Below are 10,534 nucleotides of genomic sequence, written 5' to 3'. Positions count from 1 at the left end.
CGATGGCTAGGGAGGCTGTCTCCACGTGGCCCGGCAATGGCAGTGGGGCTCCTTGCCCCGTGGATTCCGCCTTCGCCGAGCGCTTCCTGCCCTCCGTGTACCTGACCGTGATCCCCCTGGGGCTGCTGGGGAACGGGCTGGGGCTGTGGCACCTCTTCACAGGGCCCCGGGAGACCGCCCGCCAGCCCCTCAGCCTGCTGGTGGGCAGGCTGGGGCTGGCTGACCTGCTCTACGTCAGCACACTGCCCTTCCTCGTCAGCTACTACCTGCGAGGCAGAAGGTGGCTCTTCGGGCAGGCCTGGTGCCGCCTCACCCGCAGCCTCTTCCACCTCAACCTCTATGCCAGCATCGGCTTCCTCACCTGCATCAGCATCCACCGCTACCTGGGCATCGTGCACCCGCTGAAGGCACGGGGCAGGTGCCAGGGTGCAGCCTCTTCGGTGTGGCTCAGCGTGGTGGTCTGGGTGTGGGTCATTGCCCAGATAGCTCCTGATCTTGCCTTCAGCAAGATGGATCACAGCGGGATGCACTGCCACGACACGACAGGAGATGAGCACCTGGATGTTTACCTGCCCTACACCTTTGCTGTCACCGTGACTGGGTTCATCATCCCGTTCCTCATCATCGTCGGGTGCTACTGCCACGTGGTGTTTGTGCTCTGCAGGAATGACAGCGTGGACCCCAGTCTCAGGAGGAAGAGCATCGGACTGGTGATTCTCGTGATGGTTCTCTTTTCCATCTGCTTCCTCCCCTACCACATCTTCAGGAACCTCAACTTGTTGTTTCGTCGCTGGAAACTGCAAGGGTCCTGCACACAGGCTCTAAAGGACGTCTACATTTCCTACCAGGTGACTCGGGGCCTGGCCAGCCTCAACAGTGCCCTCAACCCCCTGCTCTATGTGATTACTAGCAAAGACTGGAGGTCACGAATGAGAACCATCCACCAAAGCGCCAGACGGTGTCTGAGGCCACCCTTCCAGAGCAAAACCTCTTACCAGGCATCTGAGAAGAAGAGGAGCACCATTCTTTGTAAGGGGGAGGCTTCTGACGAGCTCTGAAGTACCTGATACCCCTGCTTCTGCCATGCCAGCTTGTGCTTGGCCCTTCCCTGGGTGCAGCCCCCCGCCTTGGCACCTGCTTTGCAGAGATGGTGACAGCAGCATCACGGGCTCCATCCACACAAGGGATAGACAAGACTGCCAGCATCAGAGAGAAAACTGGGACCAGACTTTACAAGCAAAGCTGCCCAACCCAACCATTTTGCCTACAGTATGCCTGGAGATGGAAAGAGGTGAACATCAGGTTTGCTCCAGTACAAAGTATTTCCCTCCAGCCTCTCATGCAGCAGTCTGAGCTGGTTAACATCCCCTTGCTTCCCAGCTCCTCTGTGACTGAGGGATGGGAGGGACTGACCCCTTGTCCCTCCACTGCATCCTCTCTACCCTAGTGCACATGGGTTTGAGGCATCTTTCACCTAAGGAGAGATCCTGCATTGCAGGACAGCTAAGAGGGTGAATTTTTGCAGGGGGGAAGTGCTTTGGCAATGGAAATTTTCATTAAAAAATCAGGTTTTAAGTACATGACTAAGCTGTGCCAGTTCCTGGGTGACTGAGCTGTTTCAAGACGTGTGGGATCCTCTATTGCCCACCTCCTCTGCAGAAGGAAAAGACATTTTTGGCATTACTCCCTCTCTTTTGGAAGAGCACTTAGCAGAACTAACAAATGGGCATTGTAAAGTTTTTGGAGGCTAATGGTTGGGGTTTTATTTTGGAAGGTGAATGACTGCAGTAGCCTGAACTCCTGCTTTTGGGGGGCAAATGCCAAGAGAGTTTGCAAAATCTTCAGGTGGGTGCTTGCATCTTGCATCCATCCCTGCGAGGGCATTTGATATGACTTGTTAAATTAGATGTGCAAAAAGTAAAAGAGAAACAGCACTGGCTTGAAGGCTTGTGAAAGCAGGATGTGATGATGAGGGCAGCTGTCTGTCATCACCAGGGGTGACAGATCTCTGCTTTGAGCAGAGACTCCCAAGCAGTATTTTGGTTTTTGATCTTTGTGTTACCCACACAAACAGCTCGAACATTTCAATTCAGTAATGTGATTTGCAGCAACAGCAGCTTTTGCAGCCCAGCTGAAGGAAGTGGCCTGTGAGTTAAAATCAGCCCTTTCTTGGAAAGCACTGGCCCAGGGACGGACATTGTGCTCTTTTCCTGACATTTGTCTCTGTCAGCTGTTCCTTGCACAGACCCACCTTAGCTGGGCAGCGGAGGGAGCATGCCTGGCTTTCAGCGCTGTTAATATATCTGAAGTGCAAATAAACACCTCATGCTTTCAGTTGTGAGTTGTCTGCCTTCTTTTAAAGCTTTATGGGAACCTGGGAGCCAGCTGGCCTGCGGGTTGGAGCAGGGGCCTGCCTGCTCAGGGAGTGGTGATGATCTTCCCAGTGTTCTGCAGACAGGGAAGTGCTGGGAGACTGCAGCCAGTGAAGAGTGATCTTTGACAGGCACACACTGAAGAGTCTGCTCAGCGCCGGTCAGGGGTCCAGCAACATCCAGCTCCCACCTCAGCCAGAGGAAACCTGAAATTCACCAATGAGATCTCTCTCTGTAGTAGGAAGGTTGAGACATTAGGGTCACATCTGGTCCCTTCTCCTTGCACACATGCTCCAGATCTGGGCTTCTCCAGAGCTCTGAACTCTTCTCCTCCTTTCCTCAAAAAACACCCATGCCTCTGAAAGCTGTCCAGCTCTTCCATCTTCACACATTGATCCTATCTAAGATGCTACAGCTCCCCACAGAACCAGCTTTGGCTCCTGCAGCCCATGGGAGCTGTGACACCCTGTCACTGCACCCACTTTGGGCATGATTGATTGAAGTAAAGCATCACCGCATGCTAGGGAGAAAGCACTGCATAGGAGGTGCCAGCAAACTCTGCTCTCACCCCCTGCATCTTTGTGCCCAGATACGTCTTCTTGTCTTCTCCAGTGCCCCCTCCCATCACTGTTAACAATGATTTAAAGATCTGTGTCCTGAGAAGCATCTCTGAGCCCCAGGGACAGTTGCAGACATAAATCTGCACATTTTTCTGTGTCCTGTATCTGTCAAATCGGCAAAAGCCAGTAAGGATCTGTGTGTTGGGCTAACATCTTAGATATTTGGGGTGGAATTTTCAATTCTTTTGTTAATCTATAGCTTTGCACTCCCCTTGATTCTCAGACAGCGCTGCTTCCCACTGTGAACTAGGGAGAATGAGCTCTTTCTCTTTCTTAGGTGTGTGTAAAGCCCCAGCCACTGGCACATGAGCCTCTTCACAGCTGGTGGTGGGGCAACAAAACAGCCCTCCTTCCTCCAGCCTTCCCTCCTCCATCCCTCCTTCCTCACTGCCAGGGAGGCTCCTTCCCTCCCAATGAGCAGCCACTGCTCTCTGCAGGACATGGAGGTGTGTGGTCACTGCAGGGATCCTGCTCAAAATGTGTGGGCACTGCTCACCCCTCAAAACCTCCCAGGGCTCTTTATCCCCTGGGATGGGACCAGAGTGTGGGACTGTCCCTGGAGCAACCAGCATGGGCAGCTCCCAGTCTGTCCCAGTTCCCACTTGTGGCACAGGAAGAAATTTTGGGAGTGGGTAAATGGGCAGGAAAGGAGGGGGAGCTGTCATCATCCCCCCATCCCTTCTCCCAGCACTCTGCCAGGAATTGGCAGGGCCACACACAAGCATATGCTGCTGGCAGGAGGGGGCCAGTGGCACTGGAGAAGCTGTGCCATGGTTACCTCCTGAATCATCACCCCTTTTGGGCTCCTGGCTTATGATGAGCTGAGTATTCCTCTTTCCTTATTTCTGTTGCCAGACTTTGAAGATGTCTAAAAGCAGGTGAGAGGAATCCCACCTGCACTCTGTGCTTTTCCCACAGCCTCTCTGGTACAGCAGCATGGAGCAATGATCTCATCTGCAAAAGCAGATTTTTAACTCCTTTACCCAGATTAGAGCCGACCAATAAATCAAACATGGTGGAAATTCTCCTCCTGACACTAATGGGATCAGAATCAAGCCTGGAAATTTGGCAGCATTTCTTGCTTCATTAAATAAACCACTCTTGGTTGAGGGTATGTTGCAAACACAGTCAAGATTTGTTATGTTACAGAGAACTTTTGAGCTGACAGCCCAGGGAAGCCAGTCAGGCAGAAATAACAGGCACACATACAGATGCACAGATGTACAACCACTTTCTTCCTCCAGAATGCAGAACTGTTTTTCTTGGCATGCAAAACACTCTACAAGAGGAAAATATTGCTATCAGCAACATCTAAATGCACAGAACTCAACTCTGATTAATTCTTTATTCCATTTTGCCCACGTTAGCTAAAATCTGGCTCTGACTCAGTTCAGGGGTGTTGGTATGGCCAGTGGAGCCCTGATTGCTAAATGAGTGTGGGTTGGCTGCCCTGTGCTGAGAACATGGGCTCGTGCCTTTGTGTCAGAGACTTCCACAGCCCAGGAGAGCCGGAGCTGCTGCACACAAGGGCTGGGGGTGCCAGGGACATCACTGTGGGACTGAGATGGTGCACAGGTCCCTGTTGGGGACCCCATGGCCATAACATGAGGGCCCTCAGGCCCAGGCGAGGTGTGAAGACCATGTGTGAAGCTGGAGGAGAAGCAGTGAGAGCAGGAGGCTCCCGCAGGCCTTGGCTCCCCATTGCTCCAGGCACCCAACACTAGGACTTTGTGGAGCATCTTTTGCAGCGTGGTGGGAGGCTGCAGTGTGCACACAAAAAGGGATGAGTCACTCAGGTCACTAACGAAAGGTCACAGCATCCTCAGATTCTGTGAGAGGCATTTATTTATTCAGCAAAACAATTTCATTGCTAAAGTACCTTTGGCTGCAGTGACAACAGACCTGACAGGTTATCCTATTTACCAAGGATATTGATCAGACTGGGAGGGAAGAGTAGATGCAATTATCCAGGTGAACTGGGAAAAATGGTAAATAAACCTGCCACTGGGGTGCTGTTGGTGAAAATTGTAATAAAAGAGAAAAATCTGAGTCTTCGTCTATACTACGTGGAGCGTTCTGGCATCCGAGAGACCAACAGCTTGTGCAGAAGAGCAAGTGACACAAATAGAACAACACTTAGCGTGCCTGTGTGAAGCCATCAGTCTAATACTACTCCTGCAGCGCATGCAGTTATAAATAGGTGATGCCGTGCAGCGTGGGACCTGGGGAGCGTGTGAGCCGAGGAAGGCTCGGCCAGCTCCCGGCCGCGGCGCTGCGCCGCTCCCAGCCCCGACGCGCATTTGTATGTGCGCTACAGAGCGACTGCGGCTGCACCCTGCGGGCACAGATTTGTTCTGGAGGACTCGCCGAGCCCTCCGGGCTTAAAAGAGTTGTGCCATTTTTTACCCCATTCCTCTCAATATCCCCCTGCAGCAAGCCCTCCTTGCCCCGGATCGCCAGCACAGGAGCAGGGCAGTGAGAAAGCCCCGGGAGCTGCTCAGTGCACCGCGGCCTGGTGCTGCCTCCTCAGCACCCTGGGAGGAAGATATCATTTGAATTTTGCCCAACACCTCCACTCTGTCATGAACAGGAGACATTCAGGTCCAGTCTGGCTCCCTGAAGAGCCCTTCGTGCCAACACACAGCCCAGCCAGAGTGAAATTCTTCTGCTTGTTTGGGCTTATGGGCAAAAAGTTTACCCTAAGAAGCATCAGAGAGCTCCCAGGCTTCCCAGAGGCACCACAACTCCTCCTTGGAGAGGCTGCTTCCATGCTGTGCTGAGGACATCCAAGGACAGGAGACAGATTAACTCTGTCCTGGCAGCCTTTGCTCGGATGCAGAGGTGTTGCTCCCTTTTGCTGATCTAGAATACATTTTAAAGAGTCATGTGTTCTTTCAACAATGGCTTGACTTGTGGGAGAGTAAGGAACACCAAAAGTGTCCCAAACCCACCACAGCTCCCAGTCTGGTCTTACCAGCAGAGCCCACCCTGCGGCACCTCTGTGTCTCCAGGCCAGGCAGTAGGGAGACAGTCCCATGGCAATGGGAAGCTGCTGGCATGGAGGAGAGCTCAGGGGTAGGTTCACTGGTGGGGATGCCAAGATCCCTTCTCACTGAATGAAGTGTTACTTGGTTTGAAGGCAAAAATCCCCCTTTGAAAGCACATAGTGCTGGTCACACAGTGCCATGCTGAGAGCCTAGAGGAGATGGGGATGCAGTTCCCTTGGGATGCAACTCATCCAGGAGCCTGGGGCTGTCCAAGAGCCCAGCAGGTCTGCAATACCCATCATGAGATGCTGCATCTTCCTCAGGGCTGTTGGAGGAAAGAATTTTTCTGTGTGCAAAGCTGAAACAACAGAACCAGCCCTGTAGCCACTATCCCACTGCACTGAGCTGGGATGTGGGACAAGCTCAGGCAGGGTGCCCCAGGGCAGACACCAGCTGCACAAGGAGCACAGTGAGCGAGCTGAAATATTATTTTCCTTTCCAGCGGGGCATGGAGGAGCAGAGGGTGGCCCATGGATAAACAGCAGACTCAGCCTGGGAGTACGGGACACATCCTCTCCCAAAGGCACAGCACGGGGATGAGTGCTGGACTTGCAGCCACACCAGCATGTACCAGTCCCAGCCTGGGGGGAGTTCTTATCTGCCTCCATGAAGGGGGCTGTTCACATGTGGGTCACAAGCCAGAAACCCCAAAATGGCCATGCTCTGAGTCTGTGCCTGATCCTGTGTGGAGATGCCCAGGGGATACCCAGAGCATCACCTCCTGTCACTGCTCAGCGCCTCAGCTCCCACCTCAAGAGACTCTCAAACGGGACCCAAAAGTCAGTTAAATATTTCAGAACACAGAGAAGCCTCTGGTTTATTGTTCCATTTACCTCAGGTGGTCTGCCTGCCTCCAAAAAAGCCTACTGTTAATTTAATTCCCTCTAACTGATTCATGGCAGATTTGGCGTCCCAACGCCTGGAACAGCTGTGATTCCTGTGGCACCATTTGCTGTGTCCCAGGGACACCACACAGCTCCTGAGCATGGCTGGAAAGAAAGGGCCAGGGCGGGAGCAGGGGACAAGCAGCTGGGCCAGGCAAACACAGGGACATTTTTGCATTTGCAATTCGGAGAGGATGTGTCTTATCTCCCTAATTAGTCCTTCCAGAGAAGAGCCTGGAGAGAACCAACCGGAAACCCTTTGTATATAAACAAGACTTAGTAAAATCTGCAGGTTTAAGGTGGAGGAAGAAATAAGTCCCTAATACGGTGCTTACACTGCAAGAGAAAACAAATATTTCATTTTGTTCCGTTCATTCCCCACTGGGAACCTGCTGTGCTCTCAGGCATGGGCAGCAGGAACATTTTCACGGGGCATTTACAGCTCCCTTGGCTGGGAAATCGCTTGTGGCCCCAAACCCAGAGCCATTCTGGCCAGTGGAGTGTGGGACCAGCCACGGAGCATTGCTGGCAGGGGAAGAAAAATGAACCTTGGAGGAATCAAACCCTGCACCAAAATAAGTCGGTGCCTGGCTGGGAAGCTCAATCAACCTCTCAGCACCGGTTTTTCAGAGGAAAACAGGAAAGGACATCTTGAGTTTTACTAATAAATGCACTTTACTCCAGTTGAAGTCCTGGGGCCGATTTGCTTCCTAGCGGGTTATTTTTAGCATCGAAAGGAGCCATTTGCTGTAAACCGTCTGCTCGGGAGCGGAGCGCGGGGGCCGCAGACGGGACTGCGGCAGTGACCGGCCCGGCTGCCCCACGGCCCTGTCCCACCCGGAGCGGGGCTCAGCTCGCCCATGGGGCACGACCCACCTCCGTTCCTCCCTGAAGCACATCCAGGCAGGCACAGGCACTGCCTCCTGCCCCACCAGCCCACGGTGGGGGGCACCTTGGGGAGGGAGGTGCCATGGGATCCGGGGGACCCGGTTAACGCACCCACCGTGCGGGCAGACGCCTTTGGCACTGAGGCCACCCGGTGCTCACCGCCTGGCAGACAGCAAACAGCATGGGAGAGCCCATCCCTCCCCCTGGGGCGTCCCACAGGATCCCTGCAGCTGTTCAGGACCTTTCCAATCCCTGCAGTGCAGTGGTACCATGGCGTGGGCTGCCTCGTAGGACAGGGGCGAAGCTGTCACCGGGGAAGCCTCTGAAAGAGCCTCACATACTTGTAATTCCTTCCCAGACCCTTTGTACCCACCACCCCTGACCTTCCTGGCAGTCCCACAGACTGTGATGCAGGACAGTAATTTATAGCATCGTGATGCTGCCACCTGGGATCAGGCCCTGGGGCCACGTTCCTGTGCTGAGTCTGTGGTGGTGGTTGTGGCAGCTCATCTCCAGATTCACCTTGCCCAGATTGGGACCCTTCTCCAGACACACTCCCAAAGTCTCTCTCCTTCATCACTAGGATCCAGGGTCTCCTGGCAGAAACCAGTCCACCCTGGCACCAGCAGCAGCACCACAGAGCCTCCCACCTCCAAAACCCAATCCAAGCTGGCTGACAGCTTTAACAGGCTCTCTGCAAATATTCCCACAAGCTTTTAAGTAGAGGCATTATGATTTTATCTTATTATTTTATAATTAAAGCCAAGATCCTCAAACAAAATAAATGAACCCACTAAAGCGTCCAAGACCAAGAACTTGCTAAAGCAGAGCAGCACCTCTCCTGTTTGGTTGTGGTCCAGGCGCTTTATGGCAGGTACTTTGTGCCTGGCTGATGTTCAGCTGACAGCTTTCCAAGCATATAAAAAACTTATTAGGCTGAAAATAGAGCTTGTGACCATAAACTGTCAAGACCACTGTCAGCATTTCCAGCCCAGGTCTGCTTTGTGTACAACCACTGGCAGATCAGGCTGCTGGGCTGGGAGGATGGGGCTGTGTGTCCCCTCATAGGACCCATTTTGGATAGGAAGGGTAGCTGGGAAAGGCTTCCTAATGAGCTCTGGGGTATTAGGAGGTGGCATGGTGAGGTTTAGCATGGCTGGTACTGGGCAAGGTGGTTGAAGAGTCATACATGGAACTGTGTCCACCTGCTCTGGAGTTGGAAACCTGGAAGTCACATCCACTGGAGACTGTGCAGAGGCAATCTGCGTTTACAACCAGTTTATATCCAATGCTTCATCAGTTCCCTTGCTGAGCTCCCAGATCACAATGCAGAGCAAACTGCCTGCAGCCATCTGAGCTACAAAGAGCCCAGGAGGGAGGCAGCGGGAATTCTCCGAGCAGAGAGAAAGCCTTGAGGTTCCTGAGCCTGCAGGAGCTCTGAGCATGGCCAAAGGACAGATCCGAGGCAGCTCTGGTGTGCAGGAGGATGTTTTACAGGATGATTTGTGGAGCCTTGGGACAGAAGCAAACACATCCAGCCGGGATCCAATCAGGGATGCTGTGTCTGCAGAGGAAGGCATTGCCACAGCCCTTCACACAGACAGGAGGGATCACTCCCTGTGCCCAGCTCACAGTGCTACCTGGCTGGGGGCAGCCTAGCAGTGCCTGGAGTCTGCTGTGGTTTTAAGGACATCATCTGGGCAGCTGCAGCTGGTTATTCATACCCCAATACCTAATGCTTTCTAGAAATTAACTAATCTGTTACTTTAGAAATACCCTGTGGCTTTGCCAGGCTATCTATAATCTAAGTATTAAATGGCATTAAAGCTAGAATAGCTGATGCTTTTACTAAGGCAAACAAAAACATCAGTTTGGTGTTTAAAAACAACCAAAAGAAGCAGAGTACATCAGGATGGTCCCCAAGCCCTCAGGGAGCTGGAACACCTTGCAGCTGAAACCAGGAAAGGGGCTGACACCTGATGGGATGTGGGATTGACTCAAGCAGACCCACACAACTGGTCCCTGTTTAGTGCTTTTTGTCTGAGACTGCTAAGCAGCTTTGCTTATTTCAATCCATTAGAACTAGAAAAGCTTTTTAATAAACTCCCTGCCAGCCTGGAATTAGTAGATGTGGGCCAATTAGACACATTAATTAGGCACTGGTTTAAACACAGATGAGGTTTGACTTTGTTTACCAACCTCAGAGGAAGCAGCTTCTCAAAGTTCACCTCCAAAGGACTGGAAAAAAGGCACATTTTCCCCCAGTCACAAGCACCTCCCCATACAAACACAGCATTTGGATTTACGTTTTATTTTCAGAGCTCCTGCTTTTTCTTTGCCTCCCCATGCAATAAAAATGAGACATTTAATCTCATAATGTAACTTCTCACTGAAAATCAATGATAAAGTACATTATGTTGCCTGCCCTGAACCCACGGCTCCAGCTTGACCTTCCTCAAGCAGAGTGAAGTTCGGGGAAACACAAAGGTTGAACTTATGGCTTCCCAGCAGGAAAGTGTGAAACTTCCCTGTGCCTCAGGAGGAATGGGACAGGATGGCCCTCCACACCAGCCATCTGACACAGTTTGGTGTCACTCATGCCCTGTGATCACTGCAGGCAGAAAAAAGCAGTGTGTGAGCAGTGAGAGGCAGAGCAGGCTGAGTCCAGCCTGAATTTTGAAGCCTCCATTCCCACTCCAAACACAGTCCTGGTTTGTTACTGG

The 10,534-nt window shown here is 52.3% G+C and overlaps 1 protein-coding gene across 1 annotated transcript; it reads left to right on the top strand.

Moving 5' to 3' along the window:
- The first annotated feature begins 2 nt into the window (after positions 1-2).
- On the top strand, positions 3-2,334 carry LOC103615690 (P2Y purinoceptor 1). The gene has a single exon (XM_008633768.2). It carries the CDS (start codon positions 3-5, stop codon positions 1,056-1,058), a length of 1,056 nt encoding a protein of 351 aa, XP_008631990.1. The 3' UTR covers positions 1,059-2,334.
- The last annotated feature ends 8,200 nt before the right edge of the window (positions 2,335-10,534 follow it).

Source organism: Corvus brachyrhynchos, unplaced genomic scaffold (genome assembly GCF_000691975.1).
Source record: "Corvus brachyrhynchos isolate BGI_N302 unplaced genomic scaffold, ASM69197v1 scaffold10, whole genome shotgun sequence".
NCBI classification, from domain to species: Eukaryota; Metazoa; Chordata; class Aves; order Passeriformes; family Corvidae; genus Corvus; species Corvus brachyrhynchos.
This window is presented reverse-complemented; position numbering and strand designations above follow the sequence as displayed.

Coding starts and splice junctions, on each gene's coding strand:
- LOC103615690 (XM_008633768.2), top strand. CDS start 3: ATGGCTAGGGAGGCTGTCTCCACGTGGCCCGGCAATGGCAGTGGGGCT.